Source organism: Prunus dulcis, chromosome 6 (genome assembly GCF_902201215.1).
Source record: "Prunus dulcis chromosome 6, ALMONDv2, whole genome shotgun sequence".
Lineage (NCBI taxonomy): Eukaryota > Viridiplantae > Streptophyta > Magnoliopsida > Rosales > Rosaceae > Prunus > Prunus dulcis.
Window position 1 is genome coordinate 11,824,947 of NC_047655.1, and position 16,057 is coordinate 11,841,003.

The 16,057-nt window shown below is 36.1% G+C and overlaps 1 protein-coding gene across 3 annotated transcripts; it reads left to right on the forward strand.

Moving 5' to 3' along the window:
• The first annotated feature begins 2,153 nt into the window (after positions 1 to 2,153).
• LOC117631277 (glycogen synthase-like) lies at positions 2,154 to 13,628 on the forward strand. Of its 3 annotated transcripts, XR_004586305.1 has the most exons (16): positions 2,154 to 2,802; positions 3,423 to 3,944; positions 4,369 to 4,470; positions 4,593 to 4,645; positions 5,372 to 5,429; positions 5,786 to 5,868; positions 6,930 to 7,007; positions 7,358 to 7,437; positions 8,779 to 8,960; positions 9,387 to 9,461; positions 10,424 to 10,464; positions 10,716 to 10,821; positions 11,125 to 11,207; positions 11,375 to 11,451; positions 12,457 to 12,530; positions 13,189 to 13,214. XR_004586305.1 is itself a non-coding variant. In XM_034364328.1 (15 exons), the coding sequence occupies exons 1-15, from the start codon at positions 2,623 to 2,625 to the stop codon at positions 13,293 to 13,295; spliced, it is 1,824 nt and encodes a 607-aa protein (XP_034220219.1). In that variant the 5' UTR covers positions 2,160 to 2,622; the 3' UTR covers positions 13,296 to 13,628. The 3 variants fall into 3 exon arrangements, 2 of the variants coding, with proteins under 2 accessions (XP_034220219.1, XP_034220220.1); XM_034364328.1 differs by lacking the exon at positions 11,375 to 11,451 and having other exon boundaries at positions 2,160 to 2,802; positions 13,189 to 13,628; XM_034364329.1 differs by lacking the exon at positions 11,375 to 11,451 and having other exon boundaries at positions 2,163 to 2,802; positions 4,372 to 4,470; positions 13,189 to 13,628.
• The last annotated feature ends 2,429 nt before the right edge of the window (positions 13,629 to 16,057 follow it).

The following is a 16,057-nucleotide window of genomic DNA, read 5'->3' on the forward strand; positions in this document are numbered from 1 at the left end:
CAGTTTCTTTGATATTTGCGCATTTTATATCTTTATATAATTGTTCAGTTTTACGATTATATATATATATATTCAGATGAATACCTTATATTAAACACAGGTGAACTTTAGCCTTACTTATCAAGTTATTTTTAAATGGGGGTTATTATGCTTATAAAATTGTTTTCAAGAACTTATTTTTGTCAACTCACATTTTTAACCTTGTTTTTCGCCCCAGGCCGTAGAAGTACGCGGGATCCACCACCGGGCCATTCAAAGCTTCCGCGTCACCATGTAAGGTAGAGTTTGGTAGAAAATCCTTGAAACCCTGAAACTTAGAAAATGCTCTGATATCTCGTTGAAACTGAAAAACTGGAGTTGGGATTTGTCATTTGAATTATTCTGGCAGTTGGCGTGAAATTATTGATTGTTTAACAGGTGAAAAATTTTGGGATTGGTCAAAATACAGGGGAGATTCTGCCGAATTTTCGGTAGAAGTCTAAGGGAATTTTAAAGAGAAGTTGAAGCAAGAAGGGTAAAAAGGTCCTTTGTGCCCGACATTCGCCAGGTGTCGGACATGCACAGGACTTGGCTCGAATTCCAAAGTGGAAATTGGGTCGGGTCCTGTCACACATACTTAGTAATTTCATAGAGATTAAATGAATTAAGAGAATGTGTGAAAATGGTAGTTTGGGCCTAAACTATAAAATTGGGTTCATGACCCATTGGGTTAGTCAAGTGATGTGGACATAACAAGATGACCACATGAGTATAGCAGGCCCAATGAACCCGTATAGCTAGTTTTTACCAAGGGGAGACTTTGGCCTCCTCCTTGTGTGTCTATACAAATAAACTTTGCCTCTTAAGGTGAGTTTGAGTTGTTGAACTAGTTTCAAGAGAGGAGTGAGAACACCATTAATCCCACATAGCCAAAACCGGCCACCTTGGGAAGAGAGAGCACTAGCATCCTCTCCTTTCTAAGTTGCATCATATCCTCCTTGTTTCCTTGGTTTGGAAAAGTTAGAGGTCACCTACCTTGGTGATTCTTGGTGAACCACAAAAATGCCTTTCATACAAGGTAAGCATTAGAGGTGGAAGTGGTTCGGTTTTCACCTCAAACTGAAAATGGAACAGATACTATTTAATCGGTTCAGTTTGGTATGTTTTAGTGATTTTCTTTTTGAAACTAGCTGATTCAGTTTGAATCGGTTATGGTTTTTCGGGTTTTGAACCAGATTTTTTTTTTTTGAAACTTTTTTATTTATTTACAAATTCAAACTAAAATTTTATTTTTTTGGCTTGAAAATTTACAAATGATCCAATTTCATACAAAGAGAGATATTGAGCCTAAAAAAGAGAGATGTTTTGAAGCTAGGCTTGGTGAAATATTAGTTATGAGATTAAAAATGTAGCATTAGAGTTAAATAATTTTGCAAAAAAAATAAAAAATTATACATAACCGGTCCGATTCGATTCAGTCTGGTTTGGTGCGGTGTGAAATCAAAATCAGAACCAGTTAGAACCGGTACAGTGCGGTTTAGTGCAGGTTTTTTGACTTTTTTGTGGCCAAATTGAACTAAAATTTTAATGTTTCTTGCAGTGTTGTGGCGGGTGCTTTGGAGATGGTGGGATAAGGATGGGAAGAGATTATGATTTTTAATTATTTTTTTAAAATACAAATGTTTAATTATTATTTTTAGACACATGTCAATTGCGTGGCAAACACTTGTTCAAAAAGGTGGGTCCCCTTCAAGCCACGTGAGTCACTTTAAAATATTTTATAACAGACTTGACTGTAATGGGGCAAAGTGAAACGTCAAATATTGGTCAAAGCGGTAATGTGAGTCACTTTGAGTTTCGGAGGATAATATGAGATTTGACCATAGTTTTAGATGAAAAAAAGAGCAAAAAACTGCTGGTAATAGCAAACCCAAACATTGAAATTGGGCTTATCAGGCATCCGCATAGCAAACTCCCATGCTTGATTCAAATTTCGGGCCGGCACGTCCCAAGAGCTTCACCATGGAAAGAATAATGCTCCATGCTTGGTTTTAGTGAGTAGTCCCTATTCATACTTCCAAAGATCTCATGGCCCTTATCAACCAGCCCAGCATATGTCCACAAGCTGAGAGATCACTCAGAATTTCAGAAATGTAATGAAATTGGGTTTAGTTTGGTGTTCCCTTTGCACTATACTAAACTAAACAGCTCATGAAAATATATTCTTTTGGGGCATGTAGTCAAAAGTTCTCGGCCTGTCCTCAATTCTTCCACATTTTTGTAAGAGCACTTCGCATCTTTATCACACAAACAATTCAAGTCTTCATAGGTTGACGTTGGAGTTGTTGGCCAGCTTCAATGCCGCCAACACCAAGGAGGATTTAAAAAACAAAAAAGATTGTTTAAGGATTTGGTGGATTTTGCTTAGTGGGATTTTTGGTTTCTTTCATACAGAGAGAGACAGGATTTTTGCTTAGTGGGATGATTGGTGAGCTCTCTTTTGCGTATTTGGGAAAAATAACCCATTTTTGAGCGACCCGTTAAACATGGTATTTTGGAGTTATTCAAATCGTGGTTTTTCTGCTTGGGCTTTGGCCCTCATTTCACCCAAAAATTAAAAAAAAGCAGTAGTCTCTGCTGCAAATGAGAGTGAAAATGGAGTGTGCAACTGCAGGAAGGTTCTTTGGTCCTTCAAGTTCAAGATTGTCAAATCCAAGGAGGAGGAGGAGGATAGTGTTGAATAGAAATAATGGACTGAGTGCCCACAACTTGTGCTCTTCTTCTAAATTCAAAATTCAAGCTCAAACCCATCTCTCATCAGAGGTAATTTCTCCATTCCCCGCGCACACCCCCCCCTCCCCCCAACCTTTTATTTATTTTTCTTATTATAAAAAAGAAAAAACGAAGCAAATGCTAATTTTTGCAGTTTCCATTTTTCTAATATGATTTGAGTTTGTTGTAAATATTTGAATTTTGATTGTGGGTTAAACTGGGTATGTAAAAGGATATATGGACCAATGAAGAACTTTAAACTCGATGCATGTTGTAAGGGATTGAAAGTTTTGGTTGTTATTGAGATAATTTAGCTTCATTTTATGCATTTTGTTGGGCGGCTGTAGTCTAAGTTAAATAGATATGCTTCAGTATTTGTATACGGAATTCATTTGTGGACGGCTGAAAGTTTTAAAATTCAAGGGGGAATAAATTTTGCATAGAAGAGGAATCCTATTGGTATTGGTTAAATTTTTTTGAAGCTGTAAATCTAATCAAAATCAGTACTAGAAATTATTTGAAGCCTAAGTCTGGACTCTAGCCCATCATGTATATTCAATTTGTAAATTACTCTGAATTTCTAAAACAAAGTCATAGATACAACAAACGTTTCAATTTTCATGTTTATTGTTATAATCACTATTATTAACTAGTAAAACTTCTATATGCAGGTAGGCATTGCAAAGCAAGGAAGTTTGACTGATTTTGGCATTCAGGAATTCGTTTGGCCTTCTCCTACCGATGAAATCCCATTTTGGAAGAAGGGCTTCCCTTCTTGGGATGCGAACTTGGAAGTTCCCTCTGAAGTAAAGAAAGATTCCAAACTCATGCACATAATTCATGTCACAGCTGAAATGGCACCAATAGCTAAAGTTGGTGGTCTTGGTGATGTTGTAACTGGACTTGCTCGAGCATGTCTATTGCGGGGCCATAGAGTAGATATAATGCTTCCTTTCTATGAGTGTATCCAGAGGGAGCAGATCGATGACTTGACGTTGATCACAACATATAACTCTTATCATGATGGAAAGTGGATTCCCACTCATGCGTATAGTGGCACAGTTTCAGGAATCCCAGTTATATTTATTGAGCCATCACATCAGTTCTTTAAGGGCCAACATGTGTATGGGGGTTCATACAATGAGCTAGAGGCATATCTGTTCTTTAGTCGTGCTTGCCTTGAATGGATGCAGGTTGTTATCTGTACTTCAACTCAAACTGATAGAAAGTTAATTTTTTCAGTTCTTATTTATGTGCATTGATTCAAAAAGTCAACTTGGTCTCCTGGCCTAGAAATGATAGATCGCAGAGGCTTTGTTTGTTGGCATCTTGGCTTTGAGTTTTAATTTGCATGAAAAAATGGATATGGAAGCGAAGGACTGCTTGTATTCATGGTCCCATGAATGAGTTTCATATGTAGTGTTGTTTGAATATTTGTAGTATTAATATACACTACACAGGAAAAAACAAATAACTAACTTCAAACATTCCAAATCAAGTGTTTCTCAGCTGTTCTGCCAAGTTCTTTGTAGCATGATATCCTTGTTAGAATTTATTTAAAACTGTTGACTTCACAAATTTTGTTCTTCCAATTTCTGACAAGAGTATACATCATAGCAGGTGACTGGAACACAACCTGATATCATTCATGTCCATGAATGGCAGACAGGTGCTTTACCCTTGCTTTATTGGGATATGTATCATTATCTTTCGCTTCAGGTATTTACTTCTGTTATCACTACTGTGTCATCTTCAAGGTTTCTGATGGATAACAATGTTGTAATATAGTTCATTTTTGCATATAATATTAATATCACCTTGTGTGATTCACTAATTTGTAGAAACCGAGAATAGTATTGACAATCCATAACATGGAGCATTATGGTGAATGTAGGTAAGTGAAAAAAAATTCTTATAGAGAAAAGTAAATAAATGCTTGTGTACTCTTATTTTTTCAATATACTTTGTCCCCTTGAGCTATTTCTGCTCCATTAATTTGATTTGATCATTCTTTCTTAGTTGAGAATCCTTGGATTTCTTTTTACCTGATTGAACTGTCTTAATTATTTATAGTTTCACCTAATATTGCAAGGTTTTACATGTGCTTTGTTCATGTTCTACTGATAAAAAATCCCAGTAAATTTCTTCTTAAACTCAATCATGGATCAGGAACCTATAACTTTTAAGCATATGTTTCACATAAAATTATTGACGTGATTCTTAGCCAATTCTTGTAACTTGTTTCTGATAGGTATAGCCCCAATATTGGAATTGTGTTAATATGAATATCCTTGAAACTTTCAGATTGCGTCACATATACAGAATCTAAAAAGTATATCTAACGACACCTAGTAAGTATTTTTTTTAAATATTTTTTTTTATTGTTGCTTTTTTACTTTAGTATTTCATTCCTCTGTTCCAGAAAGAATGCTATGTGACCTTGTCAGTAATGGACTTCAGTTATCTAACAACAAAATACTTGTTTTATTTGTTGTATTCTTAAATTCATGTGACATTTTGTGATCCATGCAACTTCTAAAAGAGCTGTTTCATTAATGTATATGAAGTTCATTAAGTCTTCCAAAATATCTTCATAACCATTGTTTTATTTTTATGGCAGACAAGAGCAACTTAACATGTGCGGTCTTGATGGATCTCTATATGCAACCTTTGACAAAGTGAGCTCTTTACATGGATGTGATTTGTGTGTTTGTAAAATTTTAATTGGTTCTTTGCCACATGCGGTCACAGAGTAATATCATAGATGCTGAGTTCATTGCTTGTGCTAATTTGGCTGAAGCTATGTATTGAGATTTTAATCTGGTGTTGCTAGGATTTTTCATCAATTGATAACATGTTTCTTTGGTCACACCTAACTATTACCTTCTGGGTAGAAGGAAAAACAGTATTTTTCATGTGTGTGTATATTTGTCAGTACCTTTGCAAACTCAGATCAGCCCTGGTTGAATTTTCAAATTACTCGCTTTAACAGCCAAAACTTACCATGTCTCTCACACTTATCAATATGGTTTAGGCAGTTGATGATCGAACTGTTGGCCATAATCCTGAGAGGTTAAGCTTATTGAAAGGTGGAATTGTCTACAGCAATGCAGTAGTGTAAGTGGTGTTACTGATTTTTTGGTTGATCTCTATTTTTTTATTTTTTGATAAACTCATATTTGAAGTTGATATCCATAGCCAGCCATGACCAAGTAATGCACATTTTCTTTGTATATTTTTTTAATGCCTTGAGTTGTCTAGCTACGTTTGCCAAATGATATAGAAAAAGGTTGCTTATCATAAAAACTAAAATAGGGTTTACATTTTGGCCCAAGTGTTAAAATATTTGCTGTTGGTGGAAAGAAAAGGGGTGTAGTTCTGGGAGATGTGCTATGATGGCAATTTTCTGGGTTATGGATGGAAAGGAATATGGGGGTTTTTGAGAAATTGCTTCGTAAGCAGGTGAAGTGCATATGGGATAGGGTTCACTTTTGGGTTTCTTTGTGGGCATCTGTAGCTTCAGAGTTTAAAGAGCTGTCTTTCTCTGTTCTATCATTTTGGAAAGCAGCTGTTTTTGGTAACTCTGGTATTGTGTTACTAGGTCTCTCTTAGGATAGAGTTGATGTTGCAGGTTTCTTGTTAAGCTTTTTTAGAAGTGGACTAGTTAACTATCTTTGTACTTATTTTCTATTTAATGGAAAGTTTTGTTTCTTATTACAAAAACAAAAACCATCCATTTGAGACTGCATCTCTTCCTTTGAGAGGGTACCAGTACCAGTACCAGTACCAAAGTCATGGTTGTGCCCAGGCTTCCCCACATCAGTCACATTCAGAGTTAATCTGTATTATCAAATTGAGCTTCCCCTCACGCATCTCTGAAAAGTGGTGCAACAGTTAGACTATACTTGTCCTGTGGGATAGAGTAAAGCATCAAGGTCTTTCTACTCCTTTCTCACTGACAGATACATATACCTGCCTTAAAGTAGCAAAAGGGCCTCTACCAAGAACTTGATTAAATTCCATATTAAGTCCACACAAAGTTTCTCTAATTTCCTTCAGTGTCATCATATATTTTCCATTGTGCCTGTGCAGGCATGAGCACACACCCACCCACATTGGCACAGACAAGCTCCCCTTGTATCTATTATGTCAACAAGTGATTCTTCTTTCACTTTCAGTACAGTTTCTCCAACATATCTCAAGGAAACACTCTGCTCTGGATGGCTTTCAAATACTTTGATAAGACACCGTGATAAGTAAGTTCCTTAACTGTGATAATAAACACAAATGGTTTTGCATTTTTATTAAAATCGAGGTTTCCTATAGATTTCTCTGTGTTTGAATCTGACATTATTTCTTTGTAAGGAATTGAATCAGACATTGTTGAACTACTGTTGCAGTACAAGATCCGGCAATTAGATAGTTGCACTTAGTGATCTCTTTTCATGCCTTTTTGCCCCTTGAAAAACTGCAATAACATTATGCTTTTTGCATATCACTTGTCTTTAAATTCAGCTTTATTTCTATTTCTCCTCTCTGATTAAGAATATAAAACCTCTTATTGTCTTTGCATCTGTTGATATTTAAATTTCATGTAATTCTGTAGGTACGTAGGTATAGTAAATGGAATAGACACTGCGATGTGGAACCCTTCTACTGATGTTTTCTTGCCTTCAAAGTTCCATGGTAAGAACTTATGAGTAAGTTCGTATTAAATTTGCAATTTGATCATATATATTTTTGAAGCTTTTCCTTTTCAAATATATATATAATTTTTTTTTTGGTTGAAGCTTTTCTTATCTATCATTTTGTTGAAGTAGTTTTGGAAATGAAGCTAGATCAGTAAATGTCATAAGATTACTAGATGAGGATGGAAAATGTTATTTCTCCGTGTCGTGTGTGTGTGAGTGAGCATGCGCCTGTTTGTATGTTCATCTGTGTAACTCCTGTAACTCCCGTAATAAATGTCTTAGATATAGAATATTATATTTTTTTCTATTTTGCTCTTCCTCCCTTGAGATTGTAATTAATGGGGATCTTGGTGGCCTCTGTACCTCTTTGCATAGGCTAAGGAATAATCTTCAGTGTAGTTTTCATTACAGTATTTGTTTCTTATAAAATAGAATATTATACTACATTAATTTAATTTCTACTTTGTTTTAGTAGTGTTTAACTATTTTAATGTTTCTTTTCCTTGATTTCCTTTTAGATTACATTTATTAATATGCAATCCTTGTAACTGAACCCTAGTTTTGCCTATCAATTTTAGATTAGAAGACTAAAGTTAGAGTTATCCTGAATTTTTATTGTTTTTGTTCTCTTCTTTTTTTCCTATGTGCTACATCTTCATCTGATAAACTCTAGAGAGGGAGCTGCAGTTTACCTGCAAAAGTGCAAGGTATTAGATGAACCAGTATTTGAATTTGTTGAGATATAAGTTTGAGTGATCTAACTTGTGGTTCTGCACGCTCAATATCTACTTCCTCTAAAAGAAGCTCTGAGAGAGAGAGAGAGAGAGAGAGAGAGAGAGAGAGAGAGAGAGAGAGATCAGTGGGTTCCTATCCCTGACATCAAACACTATTCCTATCTACAATTTTCAGTTGAGTTAATGATCATGACATCCACCAGCAGCATATATCCCTGTGCGTGCAAGAACTTCTATGCCAGTGGCTGTAACTCTTTTCTGGCATTTTAATTACAGAATCCATTAAAAAATGCATAAATTACTAGGATTTATTTTCAGTCCCGGAAAAGATTAACAAACAAAGACTCCTTAGCTTAGGAGTGGCATGGGTAGTACATCTGCGGAGGCGTGTTGGATGGTATAAGTACAAGTTTCCGGTTTGTTGTTTTTGAAAGTTTACACTTCTTTGGAGTGTCTGTTAGTCTTATCCTTAATTTATGTTGGGTTGACCAGGATACACTGTGGGGGAAGGGTCCATGCAATGCCTTAAACTCTGTTACTAAGAATTTAACCCAATGCACGGTAATTTTTGTTCTCATTATCCTTTGTTCTGTCTCTTGCAGCTCAAAACTTTGAGGGCAAAAAGTTATGCAAATACTATCTCCAAAGAGGACTTGGTTTGGCCTCGGGAAACCATGTGCCAGATACTGCACTCAAGGTGCCCTTGGTTGTGTGCATCACTCGCTTAGTAGCACAAAAGGGTCTTCATTTGATTATTCATGCAATTAAGCAAGTTGAAGAACTTGTAAGTTTGTTACTGCATTACATTCTTTTGTGCTCCTAAGTTGTGCCTTGGGTGTGTGGATAGATGGGTGGGCATGGATGCGTTGGTGCATGCACACTTGCACATGCATGTGTGTATACTTAAGTTTTCCTGTATGTGTTGTCAGACAGTTTGACAGTTATATGAGACTGGGCCCTTAAGAAAACTAGCAGTGTTATGTAAGCTGGCACAAGATTGGTTTTAGAAACAAGATGTCCAACAGACCCGACAGAAAGAGATTGTTTGGAGAGATTATTTAATTTGTTATGAGAATTTTGGCAATTCTTTGCCTGTATTTTTTTTCTTCACATTTGTGCTTTAGATATTCCTGACTACAATCTCAATTAAGAGTAGAGAATGTGTTTCTGATTATTGTCTCTTTGCTCCAAATGCTGGAGTCAATTTCAGGGTGGACAGATGGTTATACTGGGAAAAGCTCCTGATTCTCGGGTTGAAAGTGAATTTGAAGGTCTTGTGAATTTGGTAATGGATTTGATGTTTATGTCTCTCAAGTTATACTAGGATTCAAGACACAATAATGTCTGAATTACTCTGTTTTTTCTTGTTTTTTGTTTTCTCATATTTCCCTTGTTGGTTCTCTCTTTGTTTAACCATGATTTGGCTTGTAAGTCTTTGGTTAATGACCATTCAAATAACTCGAATAGTGTAAACTATATTTGGAGTGTATACCCAATCGTAGCTTTACAGAACACTGTTTTTTTAAAGCCAAATCACCCTCGCCCTTCATCTGGGATATGCATCAGGCTGTCAGATTTCAAAGCTTAGCAAGAAAATTTGTATGCTCTATTCTGTCTGCTCTTCTAGGTTCCCAATTATCTAATGCTATCTTAGTTTGTCCAATAGCAATATGATACTACTCAATTTTTCAGAGTCAGTCCTTGCCTTATTAACTCAAACAAGTCTACAAGATATTTGGAAATGAATGACTATTTTAGAATAGAAAGATAACTGCATTGGGAACCAGAAAAAGAAGGCATTTTATTATATTGCTACACTTATAGTGTGGCTCACAACACAAATGTCTAATAAATGTATTTCTTACACCAATCAATCTAGATGCATTTTTTTTCTTTTTCTGTTTTTCCTAGTTGTCATGCTTCTCACTTTGCATAGTGTCCCATATATGAGAGGATTTGAAATTTGTGATTTTGTTAGTAATTAATATTCATCGAAAACTTATCGTTTTTTTATGTCGCTAAAATTGGAATAATACAGAGAAGATGTCAGAAGTATCCTTGACAAAAAAAGGATTAATGATGCGAACAGAAGTATCCTTGACAAGAGCAACAGGATATTCAATATTCCATGAGATATTGAGTTTTGTGGAAGATCTGTGATTATTAAATATTTTTCTTGTTTTATATACCCTACCTTTTGAGTCAAAGAAAGCTGACAGACATTCATACTTTGTACCGTTTTTGTAGCATAACCAAGGTCAAAGCATTCGGATATTGTTGATGTATAGGTAATCAATCTTGAAACACCATCCAATTCATAATTTACATTTAATTGTACTTACAGATCTGTTTAAATACTATATTCATATTTTCTTATTCAGTGTTGGAATTTATTGTCGTGGGAAGATATAAATTTATTCCATACAATAGCTGAAGTGCCTGTCCCTTCTACATAAATTTCTGTTTATTTTTCAAGAAAGCTTACGGCTGATGTTTCTGCTTACTAAAAGTGGTGTTTCTGTTTTGTTTTGCAATGCAGTGAGGAGCTATCCCACTTGCTGTATGCTGCTGCAGACTTTATACTAGTTCCTTCCATGTATGAGCCATGTGGACTTGCCCAAATGATTGGAATGCGTTATGGGGCAGTATGTACTTCTATTGGACAATTATATCCTACCATTTTATTTTTTCTTTAGTGGCTATGTAATAACAACTCTTCTGAAGCATTCTAGAGCTGGGAAACTATGTCTCACTAGCTACAACGTCTTGTCTATCTCTGACTTTTTGCTTGTATAGCATTATATATAAGATATTTTTATTCACATGTATAGCATTATATATAAGATATTTTTATTCACACTGCAGTAAATAGTAGATACACAAAATGAGTTAGTAGAGAAAACCAATGTTATTTAAAGGTCTCACTTAGGTTGAATCAATTGTTTCAGGTCCCAGTAGTAAGAAAGACTGGCGGTCTTGCAGACACAGTCTTTGACATGGATGATGAGCCAAACCATGAAATGGCCAATGGGTAACTTCCTTTGCAATTTCTGAATATTAAATTAAGCTTTAACGAATTGGCTCACAACTTGAATCCACTGCACCAATTTGCTCGAGAAGCTAGGCAAATGCCTATTTACTATTAACCAGAGGCATTTTTCTCAGCTTCAAATACTAGGAAATAACTTCTTTGGTCAGGTGTGGCGGTGATGGTGTCTATAAACTCAAATTCTTTATGGTGCATAGGAAAACAAATTAACGACTGTAGAAATAAGGTAAAGCTGCAATGATGCGCTAACCAAATATTTACTAATCTGTATTGTAACAAGAAAAGCATTGTAAACTCAAACTTGATGAAAATGTAGAGAGCATGAAAACCAAGTAAGAAACTAGACGAGACACAGGACTGGAGTGTGTTTCCAATCTTAAATCATACTAAATTATTGCTAAAGATTATTCAAATTTTCATCCAAAGGCCTAAAGTTACAAGTAGGCCGGAAGCAAAAAATTATGGCACAAGCAGTTCATGAGGAAGAATGTGAAATTCCCTCTTAGTTTGTTTTAATCTCTCACTGTGCTGTCATGAATATGCTGTGTTTAAGTTGGTGGAGATTTTTACTGATGGATCAAGTCAAGGATAATAACACAGATTTATCATCATAGATTAGGGTACACCTTCCGTGTACCAGGGTTGAATTAAGCCTTAATTATTAAAGAAAACAGATCAAAGAACAAGGTTTGGCAGGTCTTTGGTTACTCTCCAGAGCTTAGGCTAACCATGTTTCTTTGATTTGCCTCAGACCACATGAACTTGTTTATACTAATTTCTTAGAAGTGTTTATTCTGCACTTTAGAGTGATTATTTCTTGATTATTAAGTCACTGAACTTGTGTTCACCTTTCACTCATCCTCAATGTTTAGATTAAATCAGGAATTCTCTCTCCTTCTCTTTCTCTTTAACACAGACACAATTTAGTTTTAAGTGAAAGTACTAATTTACAATTAAGAGAAGAGTGCGGAGACAAGCTCTTTTAACCACTAGCTGACTTTTTTCTGTCATATTTCATTCAAAGCGTTGTCATTTATTTATTTTCAAAGAGAAGGGATCCTTTTTTTTTTTTTTTTTGGGTACTGTTCCTCACCAGATGATTGAAAAGTACATGCTCTGAGGTGCTAGTTTACATTACTAGGGTGACAGTGTGTTGCATATGCCCTGGCTGTGTGTTCTAAGTATTATCGTAGAAGTGTACCTATGAATGCTGCAAATTTGTTTTTGTTAGGTTTGTTTTTGAAGGAATTGATGAAGGATCCCTAAATAGGGCTCTAGGTCGTGCATTCACTTGCTACAGAAACAGTAAGTTCTGCTTGTATCATTATTATTGTTATTATTATTTTAGAACCTCTGCTTGTATCATTATTAAATGTCTTTCATATGGAAAAAGTTGTTGAATTTCAAATTTCGGTGCTGAAACGACAGCGACCAAAGTGGTAAAAGTGACAAACTATAGGGACCAAAAGTAACTTTTTGCCTAGAAATAATGCTTTTTGAAGTTATAATAAAAGAAACAATGAAGGCAGGGCCGGTTTGGTTCCTTGATTCAAAACAGTTTTCTGGCATTAAAATCATGAAAACAGATAATAGTTTGAAAATATGCAGCCAAATCAGTTTCCACAACTGGTTTTTCACAAAAGTTTCTGGAGAAATAGCTTAAAAACAGAAATGGGTTTTTATTTTTAATTTTTTTTGGAGAATCTGGTTTAAGTTTCAGAACAGAAAATTTTTAAACTATTGAACAATACGGAAACTGTTCTGAAGCTATATTTGAAGCTATTGTCATTTGTTTTTTGAAGCTATATTTAAAAACTCAGCCTACTGCAGCCCAAAGCAGTTCAAACGTTGTTTTAGATGGTTGCAATTTGATCAAAGTGTCAGTCATTGTCTTTGTTTTTAAATTTTTATTTTTATTTTATCTCTTTTCATTTTTCTAGTAATCTGTTAATTACTGGTGCAGAGCCAGATGAATGGAATGGCATTGTTAAGAAGGTTATGGCAGTTGACAATAGCTGGAACAGCACAGCTGGAAAGTATATTGAGATTTATGAATCAGTGAGAGCATGATAGCTACAACTTTTAGAAGGGGATTGCTACAGAAGCTTCAGTTTTCCCCGGGCTGAAATTCCTAGTGCTGGATGATCCTTAATGGTGTTCATCGGCCGTATTTCGTTAGTAAGAGGTGTTAAAGCAAGGTTTCTTCGCTTTGCATCTAATGAAACCACGATGAAACCAGCTGGCAATGCATCATCCCAAGGCCTTGGCTCAGATGCTGGAAATGTACATTGTAAATGCTGATTATAAACTAGTGGGATTCGTTTAACTTGCTTGTACACTAGTTGGTTTTATATGTGATGAATTGAAAGTTATCCACTCTGAGGAAAATGGTTCTGAGTAATAGATGACAGTGCTAAAAAATACTACACAATTTTGAGTTCCATAAACATAAGTAGAAGATCCTCTTTCGTACAGTAAAAAGGCACTGCATTCAGACTTTAGTGGTCTTAGGTTCGGATGGCTGGTTGGCATTGTATGCAACTGTCTGAAGAGGAGCCAGCCTTCGGAAGGCTAAAATGTTAAATGTTATGGTAATTCCCCGTGGAACTCTAAAATCTGTTTCGGCAGCATTTTATAAAAAAGCTAGGAGAAAACGAAAAAAAAGAAAGTAAATATGACGCATCGGGTGGAGTAGAAAGTTTAACAAAATGTGAAATTGTTATCATCAAATTTGAATTTGATGTATAGCTCTAAAGCTTAAATTTCTTTGCTTAAGCTTGCTTGTTTGTGATATAAATAAGTTAGAATTATGACCTCATATCTAGTAACCCCCACAACTCACACTAGTGTTTTAATTAGTATGTGTCATTTATCTAATAACATTCCACCTTATAAAAATTTATGTTCCGTCCTTACAAAGAAGTATATGATGTGGAACATATGGTCGAGTTGATGGAGGAATAGCTGGACAGACACGTACGTCGTCACGACAGCAAAGTTCAATTTGTGCAAATATGGGCCACGAGCTCAGAATCTGGCCCATGACCTATCGGTTCGAAGAGAACTGCATGACAAGTGCAACACAATACTTTGCTCTGATGTATGTGTGATTTTAGCCAAATTCTATCGTTTACTTTGACTTTTCAGCATTTAAAGTTTTTAGAATATTTTGGGAAACTTTTATTATTTTCCTTTTTGTTTTCTAATTAGCTTTCCTAGCAAGTCTAGGGTTTCTCATTAGCTTTCCAAGCAAGTCTTGAGTTTCTCTTGTATAAAATGAATGCGTTGGAGCATCATGGATCATTCATCTTTTTTTTTTCAATCAATATATTTGAGGTTTACTCAATTTATCTGGTGGATTCCGATATTCGATCTTCCTATCCTTTATATCTCAATGCGTCGGTATCAGAGCCAGGTTTTTGTTTGACTCGAAGTGCCTCCAATGGCTCATCCAGACGGAAAAGATAGGACATGTGGAGACGAGGAACCAATCACTCGTGATGAATTCAATACAACAATCGATTGTCTACATCAGATGATCTTGACCTTGGGAAACCAAGCACAGCCAGACGAAGACAGAGGAGAAGACCGGCGTAATGAACAACATCCCCCACGACGCCCTTGTCAGGAAGATAGCAATGCGGAGCTGAAGGAAGAAATTCATGACGATCATGCCAAACCCAATAACCAATGCCAAGAAGGTTATCGCATGAAGATTGAAATTCCATATTTCAATGGGCACTTACAAGTTGAAGATTTATTGGATTGGCTTGTTGAAGTAGAGAGGTTCTTTGAACTTATGGAAGTCCTTGAGGTGAAGATGGTGAAGCTAACAACTTTTCGTCTCAAAGGAAGTTCTGTAATATGGTGGGATTACCGAAGACGCGCCAAAGGCAAGGTAAAGCTCCTGTGCTAACATGGGGACAGATGAAGCAATTAATGATGGATAGATTCCTCCCACCAGACTTTGAGCAATATTTGTACCACCTTTACCACAATTACATCCAAGACCATAAGAAGGTGGCAGAGTATACATCTGAATTCTAAGCCCTTGCAGAATGTAATAGCCTAGATGAAACCGATAGTCAACAAATGGCAAGGTACATGAATGAGCTTAAACCTTCCATCCAAGATCGAAATGGGTTGCAAGAGGCCAATAGCATGGTCCTTAAGGCGGAGCTTATGGAGAACGAGAGACGATCAAGTTCTGGCAATTTTCAGAAGAAATCTACCGATTCACCTGTCCGTGCAAAAGACGAAGGTAAAGAAGTTGCATAGGTTCATGAGAATAATAATTCTAACAAATGGTAGGGCACAAAGGGAGCAGCAGAAGGTAGTAGCCACACTTGGGATAAGGGTCGTTTTTAGAGACCGAATCCTTATGCAAAACCTTATAGAGATCACTGTCATCGTTGCGGCAAACTTGGCCACAAATCCAACGATTGTCCTAATCGTCAGCAAGTTAACTTGGCTTTAGCGAATGGGAATGACAATGAGGATCATTGTGCTAATGAAGGAGCTGATTTCACTTATGAGGAAGCGAATTAGTTAACCTGGGTTTGGAGCGGGTGTTATTCGGGCAACGACATAAGATCTTTCAATCTCTTTGTATCATCAACAACAAGGTGTGCAGTTTAATTATCGATGGTGGCAGCTGCAAGAATCTTATATCCAAAAAAGTCATGAATTATTTAAAGTTGTCAATAGAGAAGCATGAATCACCTTATTCCTTGAAATGGGTGAAAAGAGGCCCTTCAGTTTAGGTGACAGAAGTTTGCAAGGTACCGATGTCCATTGGTAATCATTACAAGTCCGAGGTTCTTTGTGATATT

Excerpts from the sequence above, each read along its gene's own strand:
- LOC117631277 (XM_034364328.1), top strand. The coding sequence starts at position 2,623 with ATGAGAGTGAAAATGGAGTGTGCAACTGCAGGAAGGTTCTTTGGTCCT. Across the intron at positions 5,430-5,785 it reads TATATGCAACCTTTGACAAA|GCAGTTGATGATCGAACTGT; the intron begins GTGAGCTCTTTA and ends AATATGGTTTAG. Across the intron at positions 12,531-13,188 it reads ATTCACTTGCTACAGAAACA|AGCCAGATGAATGGAATGGC; the intron begins GTAAGTTCTGCT and ends TTACTGGTGCAG.